Source organism: Triticum aestivum, chromosome 7A, assembly GCF_018294505.1.
Source record: "Triticum aestivum cultivar Chinese Spring chromosome 7A, IWGSC CS RefSeq v2.1, whole genome shotgun sequence".
Classification (NCBI taxonomy): Eukaryota; Viridiplantae; Streptophyta; class Magnoliopsida; order Poales; family Poaceae; genus Triticum; species Triticum aestivum.
This window is the reverse complement of record NC_057812.1, coordinates 713,829,357-713,847,704: the sequence shown is the minus strand read 5'-3', so window position 1 is coordinate 713,847,704 and position 18,348 is coordinate 713,829,357. Positions and strand designations below refer to the sequence as shown.

The 18,348-nt window shown below is 44.8% G+C and overlaps 2 protein-coding genes across 2 annotated transcripts; one reads left to right on the top strand and one right to left on the bottom strand.

Annotated features, from left to right (window-relative positions):
* Positions 1 to 949: 949 nt before the first annotated feature.
* On the bottom strand, positions 950 to 1,746 carry LOC123149603 (NADH-ubiquinone oxidoreductase chain 6-like). The gene has a single exon (XM_044569296.1). The coding sequence runs from the start codon at positions 1,729 to 1,731 to the stop codon at positions 1,042 to 1,044; it is 690 nt and encodes a 229-aa protein (XP_044425231.1). The 5' UTR covers positions 1,732 to 1,746; the 3' UTR covers positions 950 to 1,041.
* A 13,772-nt stretch (positions 1,747 to 15,518) lies between these two features.
* LOC123147193 (NEP1-interacting protein-like 1) lies at positions 15,519 to 18,112 on the top strand. The gene is made up of 5 exons (XM_044566428.1): positions 15,519 to 15,740; positions 16,257 to 16,435; positions 16,775 to 16,858; positions 17,615 to 17,785; positions 17,864 to 18,112. The coding sequence occupies exons 1-5, from the start codon at positions 15,569 to 15,571 to the stop codon at positions 18,008 to 18,010; spliced, it is 753 nt and encodes a 250-aa protein (XP_044422363.1). The 5' UTR covers positions 15,519 to 15,568; the 3' UTR covers positions 18,011 to 18,112.
* The last annotated feature ends 236 nt before the right edge of the window (positions 18,113 to 18,348 follow it).

The following is an 18,348-nucleotide window of genomic DNA, read 5'->3' as shown; positions in this document are numbered from 1 at the left end:
TGCTTTGAGGCAGTGCTAATTGCTAATGTGTGAACTGTCACTATAGAAAAATAGATTGGAATCACTTCTAACATCAAAGATAGGAAAATCTGGCCTATTGGGTGCCGATCCACTCGATCCTATGCTATGCATTTGTGACCAATAGAGGTAAGATCATGAATACAAGATGGCGATGAGTCATGCCAAGTTTGGGGAGTGTTGCTCGTACCCTCATTGCATGTTTTCAAATAGGGCATACTGCCTGTGATTTACTATTGAAAAACAAGTCGACAGGAGAACCCGAGTGCAACTAGATAAGAGTTCGCTTTCGAAAGACGACAATGGCAAGTCTCAATCAACTGTCATTAGATCAATAGTAAACAGGAGATTGCTTTGCGTATCACGGATTGAGCACACAATAGAATGCTCGAACTACACTCTCCTAGCAAAAGGCAGGGCAAGTGAGTTCTACACGATATTCGATAATGAAACGAGCCTTCCTCCTTCCGAAACCCCCTCTCCTCGGCCCGGGATAGCGATAGACGTACGAATTCAATCAATGGCGATAATGTCATCCCCTTTCCTTAGATATAAAAGAATCATTCTGAGCGAGTCCATAAGAAGCGACCCGCTTTTTCATCGGTTCCGGGGGAAGACCAAAGATCTTGCGCGACCAGAAAAACTCAAAAGAGAAAGAGAGGTATGCACTATGAAGGAAGCCCTCTGACCCACTCTTCCTTCCCCCTACCTACCCATAAGGTAAGTAGGGGCCTCGGCATCTCTATTTCCTGAGAAACCTACTAAAACTACTTCGAGAAACCTACCAATTCGAGAAACAATACAAACCTACCAAAAAAATTACTAGCCTCCCTTTTTGGGTGGCTTCCACTGCTTGTGCGAGTGAGCAATTATATTTCGGATATCCTGGGGTTCTAAGATCTCGAGCAGAGGAAAGTCCCGGGGGAATGTGTTTACCATGAATAGGATCTCCCCAGGCTCAAGGAATGCAAGAAGTCTGTCTATCTTGCATTTTAAGCCAGGGAAATCCTTATATTCTGAGCACTAAATCCACATTTTAAAGGTTTCTTTGTAATTGTCAGGCGGTCCCCCCGCTCCGGAGGAGAAGCTTCTTCTATGGCTATGGCCAAAAGGAGAAATAGTCATGTTCATTATATGGCTCCTAGAATCCAAGGCATTTCGTCGGAATACATCCTGTCTTTTCACCTTTGTAGTCCTATGCATAGTAAGTACTATAGCCCCAATCATAGCAACTAATAAAATCAGACTAGAAACCAAAAACCAGACGGAATAGTAGGTATAAAGTAAATTGCCCAATGTTTCCAAATTAGTCCAACTTCGTACCTTTCCGGCATAAACCGTATATCTCAGAGAGGTCGTATTTCTGTGGGTTGGTAGTAATGGAATGGTTTCATTATCTAAAATGAAGAACATTTCCCACCAAAAGATCAGTCCAATAATACCACTCACTGGTAAATAGCGCAATACTTCTTCGTGAATCTCCGCTATTTGAATATTGAACATCATAACCACGAATAGGAATGAAACGGCAATAGCTCCTATATGAACTACTGGGGAGATCATAGCGGAGAAGTCGAGACCTAACAAAATAAGTAAACCAGAAGTGTCGCAAAAGACTAGGATGGGAAACAAAACGGAATGTACCGGCTTTTTAGCACGTACAACCATCAAACTAGAGACCAAAGCAGGGCTCGACAAAACAGAAAGTATCATGGTACGTCGTCCTCCCTTGAAATGGAACTTGAATGCTGGAGCAAGAAGACACATTCAAGTCGATCTATTACAACCAGCGCGGTTGTTCGTATTTCATTTTCTTCTTCCAAGCCGACGCTCTTCTTATAAAAGAAAGCACTCACTAAATTACTTACTGAATCTCGTCTTTCTCTCGGCGCCGAGAATTTTTGACGTGTCCGGGTCGATCAGAGGTTCGGCTTGCTTCTCCCCCACCCTCGCCTATGAAATGGATAACCCTTGCTGCCATAGCAGCAGGATTTTAAGGGCTTCTGTTGAAGCGGAATAGGAGGAAGCCATGCATTCTTGAAAGAATCTCCAACCCCCCCCCCTTTACCTTCTCTTTCTATTCTAAAAAGGCGAACATCTAATCTAGGCCCGGTCGCCTTTCTATGAAGGCGAGCAGCCCAGCCCCCTTGTTGAAATTTGGATATTAAGGAAGCCGTATTTCGCAATAGCAGCTCCGAGAAGCTGGGCTTAGGGTGCGCCTCCTGCGGTCGTTTCAGTGACTCAATTGGCTGGCTTCCCTCAGCTCAGACTGGTGTCGCCACCTCTCCCAGGACCGGAATGATTATCCTCGCCCGATGGGTCTACATTCATCCCTGAATGTCGTCGGGTACTCTTCACTTCCCCGCCATTCTTGTAACCGTCACCTGTAATCCGCGCAGGTGTGTCCGCACCCCCTAGAGTGGACGAGAAAGAAAGGATTTTTTATCGGAGCAACCCCCCCAGGTTCCAGACCCAGGAGTTCACTTTCCCGTATGAGCATTCGGTACATATATAAGTCAGTGGAAGAGTCAAAGGGTCACCACTACTGAGGATCTCCCCCCTTATCTTAGAAGGGTCGTCTGAGGGTTCGCCGCGGTTCATTGCTGTGCTTACACACTAGGCTACCCTTCTCCGAAAGCTCCGCGGGACCACCTATCACTAGTCTTCGGCCGAAGGGGTTTATTGCACAAAAAGGCCGGGACGCGGGCTCCCGCAGAGGAAAGCCCAACGAATGTCAGACGCAAAGCCCCGCACCTCATTAAGATCATATTGGCATACTCTCCTAAAAAAAAGAGCAGACCCCATTGAAGACGGGAGTGAGGTACAACAAGGCCATTTCCGTCCACCTTCTCACGGAGCCGTACGTGGACGTTACCGCTCATACAGCTCCCAGCCAGCAAGCAGTTAGCTTTCCTCTAGAAGTCATGGAAGTGTGGATAAATCGACAGAAGGTTTTTATTTCTTAAAAAATCGCCCTAACCATCCTAAATATGGACGGAGAGCGGTCTCGAGTTTTTCGGGGTCCTCGAGATCGCATTTTAGGTCGAGTAGAGATGCTAGGGAGTCTGTGGGCTTCCCTTGGCATTTCAAGATGGCCTCTATCGTCTTTTCGAGAGCCTCCCGTTTGCCCGTCAAGGGGCATTTGACATCCAGAGACAAAATCAGTCCCACACGAAACTGGGAATTTTCCCCAATGGACGTAACCAGCTCTGCTTTCGCGGTCTCAAAAGGAGAAGCCCCGAACGCTTGCAGTTGCTTTTTTCTCTTTATTCCTTCTAAGCGAGCCTCTAAAGACTCTACTCCTACTTTAAACTTAGAGTCCGATTCTTCCAATTCTTCCAAAGACAAAGTAGAACTTCGTTTTGAGGAGTTTGCCCCCCGTTCGCCGCCGTCCAGCCGGCGGCTACTCTGGGATGGATCGAGGTTTAGGCCAACAGAGGGGGCTTGCTCCCTTTCTTCTGGAGCTAAGGAAGGACCTGCGGGTGGCGTTTCCGGTAAAGGGGGAATCTCAAGGAGGGTCTCCAAACCTTCGAAGTACCCCACCACCAGGGTTGGCGTTGTGTCGACGACCCCCTCTGGCTCCGGGCTAGAGGTAATTTCGATGATCTCCCCGGCCCTTTGTTCCTCGTCACCATCGCAATAACAATAAGGAGATGCAGTGACGTCGTCATCCAGAAGGAAAAAAGAAAACCCCAAAGGTACCGAATGGAATTCTACTTGTCGGGCTTGGATTCGTTTCGTTTATCAAAAATCGAAATAATAAATAACAACCCATAAATCAAAGAGAAATTACGATAGAAAATCTAAAGTGAAGCCAATCGCTTATAAAAAGAAACCAGTCTCCTTTTAAAAGGAACTGGCCAATTCACTTCGAAAAACTACGTTCTAACTTGAGCAGAAAAATTGGTGGCATTTGACATCTAAAGTTTCACCACCCCTACTACTGCCCGAAATCCTGCTTTGGTGAGCTTTCCCCAAGGTGACACCGAAGGTCTACCTCCTTTCGTGCGCCCCTCACCTCCTCCATGAGGATGATCCACTGGATTCATTGCAACATCATGAACAATGGGGCATCTGCCTAAGCACCGGCACCCCCACCACGCTTACGGCTCTATACCTACTAGACCTGTATTCGGTAAAGCTTTCTTTCTATATACTAATTCTCATGCAGTTCATATTGTCGATATGAGTATAATTGCCTCGAGAAATAGATAAGAATTCCTTCTTTACCGGTAAATGAATAGGAATCAGGTTAATAAAACCGGAATTGTTTCCGCCTTCCTCTCGAACTGAGCTATTTCTCTGAAATATATAGTTTCACATCATTACAGGAAATCCTATACCTGTGTATTACCACCCGGTATGGAGCCATCGTCGTCTTTGGCGTAGCGTGAAGACCTTCCCACGGTCTTCGAGTCGTTCTTGACTGGCTGGCAAGCACCAGTGGAATTTAACCGCCTTGTGGTCGGGACACCGCCTTCTTCTCTAGAATCACGCAAGTGGTACCGCTCCCCACGGTAAGAAGAAAGACCTTAAGGCATAAACGTAGAGCCTGAGTCCACAAGATAGTATTTTCTCGGTGACGATAGTGGCCATTTTCCGGTTCAGTGGTTGTATCCAGAAAGATTCTAGAGTCATTTGTCGTACCCTCCCAACCAACCATCACATATGTGAAACTCATGTGAAAATAAAAAGCACACAAACTCTTCTGTGTTGGCGAAACTCGTTTTCCACGATAACGTATTTGGTTTGCTGTTGGAACTCGGGCAGAAATGTGTGTCCCGGCTCCAACGCTATTCTAGAAATGCAAAAAAATATAATAATAGATGAATTAGAAAACTCAACTGTTCTTTGTGATTCGGTACCGCTTGAACTAACTGGCCCAATTCTTGGTAGGTACTTATTAGGGGGAGGGCCAACCACCGAATGAACAACGATCTCCCGGTCCCACTTGATTCCTGGGGAATTTAGGGAACCCTGCGGACTTGACTCTTTTAAGAGGAAGAAATTCGAAGTGAAATATCTAGAATATGCTTTACACTCCATTTTCACACAGGTATGCCCCCCTACCTTTCTGTAGATTGATGCACTAATAAGACTCCAAATCCTTGGTTTGAGCATCCCTTTCTTTTGTAACCTCTCTTAGGAACTTCAAACGGAAAAAGGCTAGGATCCTAATCTCTATTCCTTCCTCCTTGGCGTCAGATAACTCCAATAAAGCATGACTGAAGTAGATATAAAACGTGTCGAAGAGAAATAGACTCTTTTTTTATAGAGCTTATCATTGTCATTGATTGACCAGCATGACTTATGGATTGCATTTTATACTGTTCTATTTGAATAGCTATATTCTGGAAAGGCGGAGGAAATAGACTTTCTTGCTCCTGCATCATTCTTCCTAAGGGCATCTAAGGAACTAATCAAAGGTTACGAAAGAGAAGGCTTGAAAAGGAGCTTACTTTTCCCGCTAATGCTACTTCCGCTATCTCGTAAGGAGGATACGACTCATAAACCTCCCTTGGTATTTGGGTAGGGAGAAAGATAATTAATTAGACTGAGTGAGGAATGTGTACAACTACTGCTCAAAAGGCAATAAGAAGCACGCACTTCTACTAGACATGGAAGGAGTAAACCTAAAATATGCTTTCTTCCCTTATGTTGAATCGACTTCCTTGTCTCCTTCTAGAAAGTCAGCAGCTGGCCCAAGGTGACCTACTGGGAAATGAAAAAACAATTGGTTCAATCGAGTACTTATAAGCCGAACGGAGTTCTCTCTCATATTGTTATGTTTACCTGGAATGCCATAAGCCTGCTCTCAAGGAACAACTCGAATCACTGCTGACGCGGGACTTGCTTTCGCACGGGGAGTTGGATAAATTACCCTCTTGTGGGTATGGCGATAGATAGCAATAGCAACGGATTGATTATGATTATGATTAAGTAGACTGACTGTTGGATGAGCTCCAAAAGGTGGTGAGCCTGATGAGTCAACCAAAGGGAGTGGGCCCTTTAAACCCCTAGGGCGTAAGCATTTCTGCCTATCCAAAATAAGAGGTCAAGTCAATCTTGAATGCGGTTAGTACCTATTAGTATTAGATACAGAATCCTATTTGCTTTGAGTGCCCCTATCCTATATTCTCTCTATCTATAGATGGAGAAAGACATGCTCGGTATGAATTGGACAAAGAAGAAAGTAAAAAGCAGGAGGTAGGTCTGTGGTTTCAAGTTGAGTAGTGAGTGGTTCCTTGAGGGGAGTCGGCAGAAACCTTTACTCATTTGGGAGCGAAAGCTTGCTCGAAACGGCCTATACCCTAACCCTCGGAAGCGAAGACGCAAAGCGTCACTTTTTTCAAAAGGAAGGAGTTTTTTCTGACTGAATCCATCCATAAAGCCGCCAAGGAAACGAAGTTCGTTCCCTTTCATCAAGTGGGTAAGGTAGGCAAACCACTTAAGCTTTGCCTTAGACTGACGGAACAAAGCTAAGAAGTAGGCTGAATGGAAAAAGGAAAGGGACAAGGGCGGTCGTCGCTTGGCGCGAAGGCTGCTGGTTCGGTACGGTACTAAAGGTCCTCGGACTTCCAGGCGGTTTTTCTTTTGGGCTGCTGTGAACCCTTGGATCTCGCCAATACAGCCTCCTATGGTTTTCGTTACCGAGATATCTTTTCTTTTTTCCCAGGGATTTTTTGGGTAATCAGCTCCCATGCTGCAAACAGTCAAATCTGAACCTTGTCGCTCTTCTTTCCTCGTGGGAAGGAAGCACACCAGCAGCGTGCGTTGCGTGATTCCACTATGTTTTTTGCACTTGACTGGGTGGACAGTTGACCGGAAGATAACTTTGATTCGCCCGGCCAGCAGGCGGGCGGCGTGCTTATCTTGTGTGACAACACTACAGAGCGAGTAGCTCTCCCACTTGATTGCTTTTTCTCTCTCCTCATGTTTTGCTAATAGTTTTTATCAACATGGAGATACGAAAGTAGAGAACGCATTGCATTCAATGTGATTTTCGCTGCCTTGCTTCGATTTCGTGCGTTTAAAGGCAGGGTTGAGCAACCAATCATAAGCCAGCGAGGATGCATTTCCCGTGCCCCTATTTAGTTAGTACTTTCGAGTTAAGAGCGAGAAAACGAACTATTTCATTTAATAAAAAAGTGCAACGGCTGTAGGGTGAAAAGGCCATGAGGATGGCTACGGCTTTGAAGCTCCTTTATCTACCATAGATAGAATGGAAGAGTTTTTTCTCACTGTTGTTTCTGATGTAGGAGTTGGGGATGGAATGATTGATTCAAGCTCTGGTGGTACTAATCATGTCTCTGGGAGTAAACCAACTGGAGCGGCAAGGGAACATGCAGTACTGGAGAGGGGATCTCATAGCAATACTGATTCAAGTAATTTCAGAGTTACCAGAGATGCAATTGGTTTAGAAATATGTACTAGAAAATGGTAAACTAATACTGACTATTCTCTGTGGATATCTAGTTGGACACCAAGCATTTTGACCCCTATTTGAATGCAGAGTTAGAGTATAGACAGCTAAACAATGTTGTAATATATTTATCTACCAAATTAGAGTGCACAGTCATTTTTCTATTGATGTTCCCAGAAATTCAGTTCACTAGGGAACACCTTATAGGTTGGTCATGGGTATGGGTATGCACCATACCCCTCAGTATGGAGTACATTGGGTCAGGATTGGATAGCAAGAGTTGTCGGTAGCCGGCATTAGGTAAAAGGAAAAGCTCTATAAAAGCGAAGAAATGAAATCGAAGGCCGATGGTAAAGCTGGGGCGGATTTTTAGTCGACCAGTTCGCTGAGGGCAAGATTGGAAAGAGTGGTAGATGATATCAGGTACTCCGTATGAAGCAAGGCGTGCGAAAAGAAATAGCAACGGGAAGAAGATGATTTTAATGGTAAGGTATCTTTATCTCGAGACGAATCGCGCGAGATTCCAGATGATGCGGAGCAAAGCGTAACCAATTGTATGGGCACAAGAGGAAAATAACTAGTTCTCTGAATTTTGCTCATGCGAACGAGAAGAGAATTGCGGAGGAGAATAGAGCTCAGCAGAATAAGGTGAGGGATAAAATTATGATGGACTCTCAAATTGTGGTGACTACACTCAGGTAGGCCACGTCGCCTCAATACTGCTGCCCGTTGGATGCATCAAATTGGTTTCGTAGATCTCGCCTCGCACTCGCTTAGAGGTCGTGTCCTTTCTCTTCTCTTGCTCTTGCGGCGGACACAGTGATTCTTCGTTCTCTAGTTGATGGCTTTCAAAAGTCAATTCCAGAAAGAGCCATTTGATCCCCATCAAAGTCTGCATTGAAACCCTTACACACTAATATACTTGATACTCGATCTATTTCACCGTACTTCTACTTCCTGACATTAAGAAAGTTTAAAACAAGGTCCTTCAAGAAGAAAGGAAGCACATGCTTGAGACCATTACGATTCCTGTTAGTGATGGTGCACTTGCAGCTAATGTTAGCTGTATTCAGTCTCTGAGTGGTCTACCTGTTGCTGCATCATAACCGGCTGACTCCTCTATTGGTTGCTGCTGGTTTATACCTGCATTCCAATCCGGTTTGATTTAGAGAGAAATCTCAATCCAGCCTCAATATTTTGGATTGATCAGACCGCCTATTGTAGAAGAGATTGCTTGCTAAAAATAGTACCGCATTTGTGCTTAAGAAAAGGCTTTCTTGTCCGGGGTCTATATCCACTTTTAATACACCATGCACCCCACTACCAAAAACTTCTCTTTCAATTCTAAACAAAGAGAAAGCTCAGGCGGCTGCTCAACGAGGAGGTTCATGCTCGTTAACTTACACTTACTTTTAGCACTTCTCTACCAGTTCTCTCTCATAGATAAGAATATCCTGCTCTTAGCACCGGTTTTCACTTCGTGTAGCAGCTTCTTCTTCTTTTGTCTACTCAAACACTTCATCCATGAGAACCAAGTTTTGATCAATGATATATTCAAAAAGTAAGAGCTACTCTATTAATCTACATACCTTGTCTCCGGCCACCATGTTTTCTCCGAAGGGTGAAGGCGGATTCTCTGAACTTAAAATAAGGGCGAAGGATACATACAATATGCCGGGTCTAAAGTGAAGTAGTACAAACACAGGAAATCAGAGAAAAACTTAGAGAGTCTCCATAATCTAGACTTCTCGGTTTCTTAATCGGTGTCTATCTTACTAAGATACTGGTGCAGCTTAAGGTGCTGGTGCTCCACCCCGCTCTAAGAAGTATGACTGTGATTTGCCAATACCCAAATGGGTAGTGTACTGCTTGCTCCCCTTCTTCTTAATTCAGACTTGTTTGCGCACACAACCTTCCTATAACTTTCTGACCTGGATCCAACCAAAGAAGGAAGATGTATGGCCTCCCTCGAACAAAAGAAGGAAGTATGGGAGTTTACCGGTAGGCAATGACCACAGCCGAAGTAAAGTGCTCAGCTCAAAGAAAGAAGGTGGTGGGGGCTTCGAAGAGTGAATAAGTTCGTTCGCAGTGATGTGTAATCTCTTCAAATCGAGAGAAGAGGTGTCAAAAAGAAATGCTTTTAGGCAGGCTTACTTGCTTAGTATGTATTTTTTATACAATCAAAGACCAAGGTCGTACGGATAGCAATTCTGGACCATAGGCATAGCAGCACATAGGTATTCTCTCTTCTTTCTCAATTCAGGGAGGACACTATCTTAATTCTTGTGAAAAGGCAGAAGCAAGTGAAAGGGCAGCAGTATTATATGAGTTCTAAAAAGAAGGGCGAAAAAAAAGTCATGTATGATAGTGGTAAAAAGCCTTCAATAGAAGGGAATAGCAACCTGACTAGAAATTCATAGCTGACTAGCGTACGAACGAGTTGGTCAGGCTATGAATGAAGGCTACTACTCTTCAGGAAGAAGGTACTAATAGCTCGCTCAGAGGTTCAGTCAAGCTCCTCACTCTTGGTCTGGCGGGGCATATTAGATATAGTAGTGGTGTTTTGAAAGCTTCTTATTTTTTATAATACTATAGTAGGAGTAGGTCAGGTACAGCTTCTTATACTAGGGATGCTTTTTTGAATCATTGAAAAAGCTTTCAATAGTCTTAGTAAGTTTCAGAAAGGAGAATACCAAGGTTGAATCGAAGATAAAAGTCAAGCAGGTCACACCGCCGATGAGTTGTGTAGGAAGGATTGCTTGTCAAGCTCTTGCGGAATTTGGACTTATTATTTGGACTTATGGCTCTGAGAAAAACCCTTTTCTAGATTAGGCTTTTAGATCTACGAATTACGAGAGAGATCTCTGAAAGTATAAGCGAGATGCTCTTACACCAGAAAGATAGTATAAGCTAGTTCTCACTAGCCGGGCCCTTACTCCTACTACTCACCAGCCGAGCCCTTACTCCCATCTACTACTTCTTATTAAAGCTGCAAGTGCAGAGGGGAATTTCGCAAGCTAGGAGGAATAGAAAATCCTAACTAAGAAACAATCAATCAGTCCACTAAGTCTGTTAAGTAAGAGTTATACGAAATACTCTGATTCAATGTACGAGTGACTCAATCCCAAAGGTTAATCCAGCCAGCCGATTTTCAACAACAAAGGAGTTCACCGTGGAAAGATAAAGTCTAATGACAGACACTGGTAATTCTCTCACTGGGCCAGCCACTAGAATCAGTCAATGAAAAAGCAAGCAAGGAGATGTCCTCACTGGACATTTATCCTATTTGTGAAATCCTTTCTATGTTTCTGAGACCCGGAAACCTGTCAAGTAAGTAGGGATTTCTTTCTCCCCATCCATGGTTTCTTTTACTTTTTGATAGGCGTCCGGCGCATGCATACAACCATTCCTTCTTCTCCTCGGAACGTCAGGTCGGTCGGAAAGAAAGTGCGGTGTAGCTGGCATCAGCATCTCTTGTTAGGTTCGCACGCACAAGGGTGGTGGGTAGGTCTCTTTACGTGTCCCGCGAGGCAAGGAATTCTTCGACCAATGATATCATGGTATCAGAGTCGCCGATCGAGATTTCTCATGGCTACCCATTATTTTCGCTTGAAAGATCTTCACATGTAGGCGGAGCCGTCCCTTTTGAAAAGTGGATCTTTAGTCCATTCATTCTAAGTACTTTATTATTTATTCTGTAGAATAAGAAGGTTTCGCAGGCATGTGCTTCATGGCGACAAGTCGTAAAGCATGGATAGGTGGAAATGCGCTATAAAGATTTGGCATCGCTCGATCAAACAAAGGGAAAAATCATCAAGAATCTGATCTTGCTCTGAATCATCTACCAAGGGTTCGCTATCAATGCAATTTGAGTTGGCCAACTCCGGTGCCTCTAAGTCAGAAGTATCTCTATTGGCAAGCACTCATTGACATAATCCGGTGTAGGTGTAGGGAGCTGACTCTCATGTGGATCAAGAAATATCTCCGTAGTGCTCAGGACAGGCCGTGAGCATCTTATCTGCTTGGATCAGGTAACAGCTTCATTTATTTTCAGAAGCTCAAACACAGTGTTTTCCAATATAGAAGTGGAGTAGTTCTTGTGCAATCTAGGCATAGGGCTACTAGAATCCATCACTAAAAGAGGAGTTTTCCGAGCTCTATCGACACAACAGGACTCTAGATATTGGCAACAAAAGGGCACTTACCCCTAAACTAGATTACTCTTCTTCCTATGATAAAGCGGGGGCTGAAAGGGACTCTTTAAAGTACTTCAACGTTATCACTGGACTTTCGTGTCAATCCAACTGGAGGAGGGAAATCAGGAGAATAAAGAAGTCTTGCACGAGGGCGGCCTCTTTCCATGCCTTCAAATCCATTTGCCACACTTTCAGATCTCGGATATACAATGATGAATCCTGACGATCTACGATCACAGAACGCAGTAATATGAATGTCTCTCACGAGCCCCAAAGAGTCAATCAAGTATGCCTGCTTTGTTGGCACAGGGAAAGGTAGAACGACCTTCCGCCATGTCAACCGCTCACTAGGCTTCTTGCTGCGGTGAAGTTGCTTCATCACCCGGCTCAACATCAGCCTCATCCCCCCCCCCCATTTTAAGCTTTGGTTATAGTATCCTTTAGTTCCACTTCTTCACCGATCTCTCCCGCAATCTTCTTTCCCCACTCCTCATCCAAGTGAGGAGCTACCCGAGATCATCGAAACCCACCACACAAACCCTAACTGGCAAAACCGATCTACGAACACCAAGGGCGGGTAGAGGCGTCAGATGACAATTGAAGTAGGGGTCTGCCTCTTTCAAAGGGAAGCAAGAGTCTCATAGGGAAGGAGATCCTGCACAGACCAATCCCAATCAGGAAGAGAGTCTTGTTGTCAATGAAAGCAATTTTTCTATGTCACATATCTGCCTATCTCGTGTTGTGAGCTATAAAGTACCCACCAGGGGGGTGGACCAAGAAAGAGGCAGGCGATTGGGTCCTTCCCATCCTCTGTGATGTCAGTCTCTTTGTCATTCTTTCACCCTTGCTGAGTAGCGAAGTGAGCATACTCAAGATCCAATTCATCAATCATTTGAGTTGGTACGAACATAGGAATCCAGACTCCGCTTGATTCGATCTTCAGTTTCGACCTTCATCAGTCAGGAAAAAGAAGAAGGACCCACTTATTCCACTCGGAGAGACCGAACCAGGCAACAAAAAAAAGAAAAACTGAAGGAAGTTCCCTTTCCATTCCAACTAAACTAAGTGAAAAAAGGGGGAGAGCAAAACAGAAACACAGGAACAAAGAAACTATGTCCAAACCAACGAGTCCTTTGGTCGACTCTAAAGAATGTATCGGGAGTTGGGAGTTAGCCGTCTCATAGGAGTGATAGCTAGGTTTTTCACGGAGTTTCTTCGTATGATTGAAAAAAAGAGTGCTCTAGGTCGGAGAAAACAAGAAGAAGATTGTTCACCAGTCTGTCTCCCAACCTCTTTAAAGCAGCTACCTACCGTGATCTGGTCTTGGGACAACATTGGCACCCCCGTTTGCTGGATCTTCTAGGCACTCTAAAGCGCTTCCACGAGAGACAGATGGACTTTGAGTTATAGACGGAGAAGAGCCTTTAGAGGATCAAGAGTGATTCCTCAATAAAACAAATGGGATTTTGAGGGAGGGCTGAACGCGATGTACTGAAGGGTTCGCTTTCGCTGATCGGCGCCAGTCTTTCCTGCTGTGAATTTCCCAGGTCGGGAGGGGCCCTTTCCTTCTACCTTACTGAACCCATTCACCAATGATTGATCACTCAAAGCTAAAGACCAATTCCTTCCTTTTAGGTGGTCTAGGTGGCTGGGATACTATGCCCTTCTTTTTAGAGGCTCAAAGACGAGTTCTTTGAAGGAAGCAAAAGAACCCATGTGTCTCGGATGAAGTCTACCCTCTTTTTGTGCCGGGAAGAAGAATGAGATCCAACTCAAAGTCAAGGAAAGCGGCCTATACCACTGACTTTTGATGGAAGGCTTCTGAACATGGATTGGTCTGATAAAGCCAATTTTTCGGCGAATCAAATATTTTCTGAGAGCACTAGACCTTCTCTCTTTCAGGATTGATTCCCACTCACTGCCTGATAGCAGGCTTGGCCCATGAGACCTATTGTCTTATTGTACTGGCTCACTTCACTACTTTGGAGGATGGGTTTTTCCCCTTTTTGGTTCGCAAACGCTCTAACCCATCGAGAAGCTCCATCCAAATTGGAGTTGATGTGAGCACTTCCCCAGAGGCAGAGGCTTTTTCTACAAAAGTGTGGGAGCATAAAATGTAGGTGAGTCAATTGCGTGTGGCCTTCAAGTATTTCGTATTGTAACAATATTAGATCGGCATCCAAACAAAGGTGCATGTACGGTTCCTAAGGGATACAATTTTGTCCTAATCATCAAGAAAGATGAAATAAGTTGATAGCACGATCTCGTACTAACACATACTCTCTAAATATTTCAGAACTTGCATGCGGCCTTCAAGCCACAACCGCGGTATGAGTTCTGATCTCAGACTTTGGTTTGGGGGCTGCTAGCCCCTTCGCGTCGACAAGGAAACTGTGGACGACAATGAGTTTAGAATTCGAATAAAACAAAGACCCTATCGAACAAATAGAGGAAAGGGCGGAAAGGGGAAAAAGTAAAGTCTAAGCGACATATGGCACGAAAAGGAAATCCAATTTCGGTAAGACTTGATCTGAATCGTAGTTCAGATCCAAGTCGGTTCAGTGAGGGCGACCGCGAAAGTCACCGAATGGGTTCGGTCCGTCTTTTCCTGATCTTTGTTTGTCCCCCCAAAAAGGCGTGAGAGGACGTTGCAGATGTCCGGGACGGACACGACTTCTTCTAACGCTAGAAGACCACAGGAAGAAACCCGGGACCAGAGCATGTCGTGAAAGACGCACACGGGGCGGGCGTGCTTCGACCGTGTCTCCAGGGCACAGTTGAATGTAGATATCATGAACGCGAGGATAAGGATACCAGGCCGAGAAACCCGGGCAAGTACTCCCCTAATGTGCCGATCGCTAGCGCATCCAGGGCCCCGGCGCCCAGCTCTGCTGGAGAGGCCGTCACTGATCTGAAAAGTGCGTCCGCGGTTCGGATAGACTGATTCTGCGAACGCCTAGCCCCAGGAATCAATAAAAAAACAAATGCTAAGTTTCATTTCAGATCAGTGAATAAACCAAAAAAGAGACCTTTCTCGCTCGACGCCACACTATGCTCCGCTTCAACAAATGAGAGTTTTCGGTGGAACCGGTGAACCACGCGAGCTGGTTAGATGCGTGGGGCAGAGGGCTCGTAGTACCTGATAGCGCAGCTATGCAGTGGAAGGGAAGGAGCCTAAATCGACCCCCTTCTTTCTTTTTTATTCAAAGACACAAAAGCAAGCACAAAAGAGATTGGACTCTCGGATGAGACTAAGCAGCTACCATTCCGACGCGCCCCTAACCCTATCTTGATTCAAACCGAAAACCCTCTCTAAGGTGGAGCCTAGTTGAAGCTGTCATTCAAAGAATAAATGGGAATCCAAATCCACTTTTAGGGATATAGATGAAATCTCGCTCGGTAAAGAGAGTTGTAGATTCGTAGAAGAGGATTAGAGTACGCGCGCTACAAAAGGCAGCTAGCCAATGAAAGTAAGTGGAAAGAATATAGTATTTTTGTACTGACCCCTCCGGGGCCCCCGGTTGTTTTGGCGCACCCTACCCCAACGTTAGACTATTGCCTTTTTAGCCTACGCTTGCTGCTTGCAGCATGGATTCGATAGATCTATCGAATCCATGCTTCCCTCGCCCCGAAGCGAGACTCTATCCAGATCTCAAAAAAAAACGAGCCAGGCAGCCGGCGGGCAAAGAAAGGGGGCGGGGCGTTTACTTGAAAATGACAACCGCCTGCAGATAAATAAAGAAATATAATGGATAGACATCACATGGTTCCCACTCGATTTATGTCGGTTCATCCCCCGTAACCCCATCACCCCCCGCGTCCCGGTATATATATACGCGAACCCCCTCGAGCCCCCGAAACATTCCAGGCTTCTTGTAGCATCCCGCCAAGTTCCTTGGATCCTGTCCTGCGAGGGTGCTTGCCGGCCTTGATGGATCATTGGGTGCCTCCTTCTTCTTCCTTCTCTGGCGTGGATGCGGCTTCTTCGAATCCTCGCTGCCGCTTCGATGAGGCGTGGAGAGCATGCGGGAGGTCCGGCGCCGCGGCTGTGGCGGCGGCCTGGTGGGCTCTCGGCGCGCTGCTCACCTTGGTCTTCGCCGTCGGTACGTGCCAGGTTTTGGTTCCCTTCTGTTCTCGGTCAATGCTTTGCTGCGCCCATGGCTCCAATCGTTTGCTACCCGTACTCTTGCTGTTTGATTAGTACGAATTGTACTTGGGGTTGCCCGAGATTGGGTACGGTTTTGGGTTCCTGTGCAGATTTTTTACTTCCCGGTAGTTGTTGGCACTCTGAGTTTGCGTTGTGGTGCATTCTTATTCGCTCGAATTGGCAACAATTCAATCTCGTAGGCAGAATTTTTGGAGCTTCTTTGCCACTTTAGTCACCAGACATTCTAATTATGCTTACCTTAAAAGCTTCCACTTTTCATTGTTAACGTACAGGTTTTATGTGGTTCATGGTCGATCATGTTTTTGTTCTCTGTCTGGGTCCTGCATTGCAATTTTTAATTAATTGGCTAGGTATTGCATTGCAATTATTCCATGAGTAGGCCATGTTGTGTAAATGGTTGGTACGTTATCTGAAAGTTTTTCACATTGTAAATTGTTATTTTTGAATGCAGTGGGTTCGGTAGTTGGGTTCTTCATTGGTGCCTGCATGGGGATGTCCACCGAAAGTGGCATGCTCCGGGGTGCCGGTGTGGGAGCACTCTCCGGCGGGGTCTTCTGCACCGAGGCCGTTGAATCCTGCATCGAGATTTGGAGATCCAATGAATCCGGAAAATATAGCATTCTGTTTGTGGTGAGTGTGAAAGAACTCGGTGACCTCTTTTTCTTTCATGTATCGGGAAATGCAAACGATCATTTTCATGGACCTACCCGAGCACATACCTCACTAGGATGTGATAGGCCTAAGCATGAGCTAGTGGCTGGTTTATTTTGAAGGTCATTCATTGAGGAGAAATCGAGAAACCATGGAAACATATGCTAGAAGTAAATGTTTTATCCAGGAAATAATATTGCATTTTGTTTGTTTTCATACTATGTCATCGTCATTTTTGTGTGAATAGGTGAAGCATCCACTCGTAAGCAGATCGTGTTAGGTTTTACTTGTTCTGATGTTCCGTGTTGGGTCTTTCAGCTTGACATCATCTCTAGCCTCTTCAGTGGACGAATTGTTTGGGAGAAGGTCAGCCCGGCACTGCAGCGTGCAGTGCAAAGCCAGGTATATATATATAACTCTTCATATAATCTAGCTGTAAATTCATAATGATTGGTAGTGTGATATCATTGCTCTCTGATGGCTAAAATGGTAGGATAACCCAGTAACCATGTCAGGTTCTAGTAAAAATAAATCTTATATTCATCTAATATATATGTAAAACACTTTCAAACCTTACAATTCTCCTGATGTAGTAGATTCTTAGCATTAAAATGGTTATATGGATAATAACGTTTCCCATTCTCCTGCATAGAAATATCTAGGACTAGCTAGATTATGGGGCTAGAGAGATCAAACCTTAAATGTCCTTGTTGTGGCATCTAAAATACAATGAAGTTCTTCAGATATGTGTGTATGTGATATTATCTTAGAACAAACAAACAATCATGCTAAGTAATGATACAATATTAAATTGAGAAAAAACATGATACTGCTGACATGTATTATTGAATAGATCCCACATTATCCGCAACAGAAAGAATAGATCACACATTATCCAAGATTAAACTTGTGGTGATCATTTCACACCATCTATGATATAGGACTATATACAGAGTGTTCCTTCAATGCACATGCACATACAGTACTCTTTCTGATTTTATAGGACCAGAGACTACCAGAAGCAATAACGACTTCTAGGCACGACACCTATAATTGCATATGGTGTTGATTGTGACTTGGCAAGGTTCTACTATGTGATTGCTACGGCAGTTGCTTGCACACCACGCTAAGTCTGATCCAATGTTTTGTGTAATGCAGATGAGTTCACTGAGTACACCATTCATCGACAACAGTGACCTTTTCGAGACCAGCGGTACGGATGGCATGTCAAGAGATCTGATCGACAAGATCCCAGCGATCAGGTTCAGCACCGCAACCGGTTCTGATCAGGAAACTGATGAGAGCTGCTGCTGTTCAGTGTGCCTTCAGGTTAGTGTGTGAACTTGACGTGCATTGTTTGCCAAAAAATAGTTCCTTGAACTGATGACATGTTGAACTACAAACCAGGATTTCGCGTCGCGGCAATATGTGAGAGCTTTGCCTCAGTGCCGGCACATTTTCCATGTGCCATGCATCGACAACTGGCTTCAGAGAAACGCGTCCTGCCCACTGTGCAGGTGTGGTGTTCATATAGTAGACCATATGCATATGTAAACAAATTCGCTGTGCACCTGGTGTATTTTCATAGTCGAATACCCGTACGTGCTTGCATTCTACAATCGTAAATAGTCTTGTCAGACGTGTGTGAGGAAAATCTGACATGAAATGACAAGAACCTTCCTCATGATGTGTCTTGAGGAAAATCCGAGGCTGCTAGTAACGGCTGGCATTTCCTTTTATTGGGAGCAGACGGAACCTCTCCATCAGCATGCTGTTTAGAGAGCGAGAAGTGACGTGCCTACTCGCAGAAGGTACAATGCGACAGACAAATTGATTGATACAACCATCAAGGAGGTTTTAATAACCATGTTTTAGCGCTATGTACTGATGGA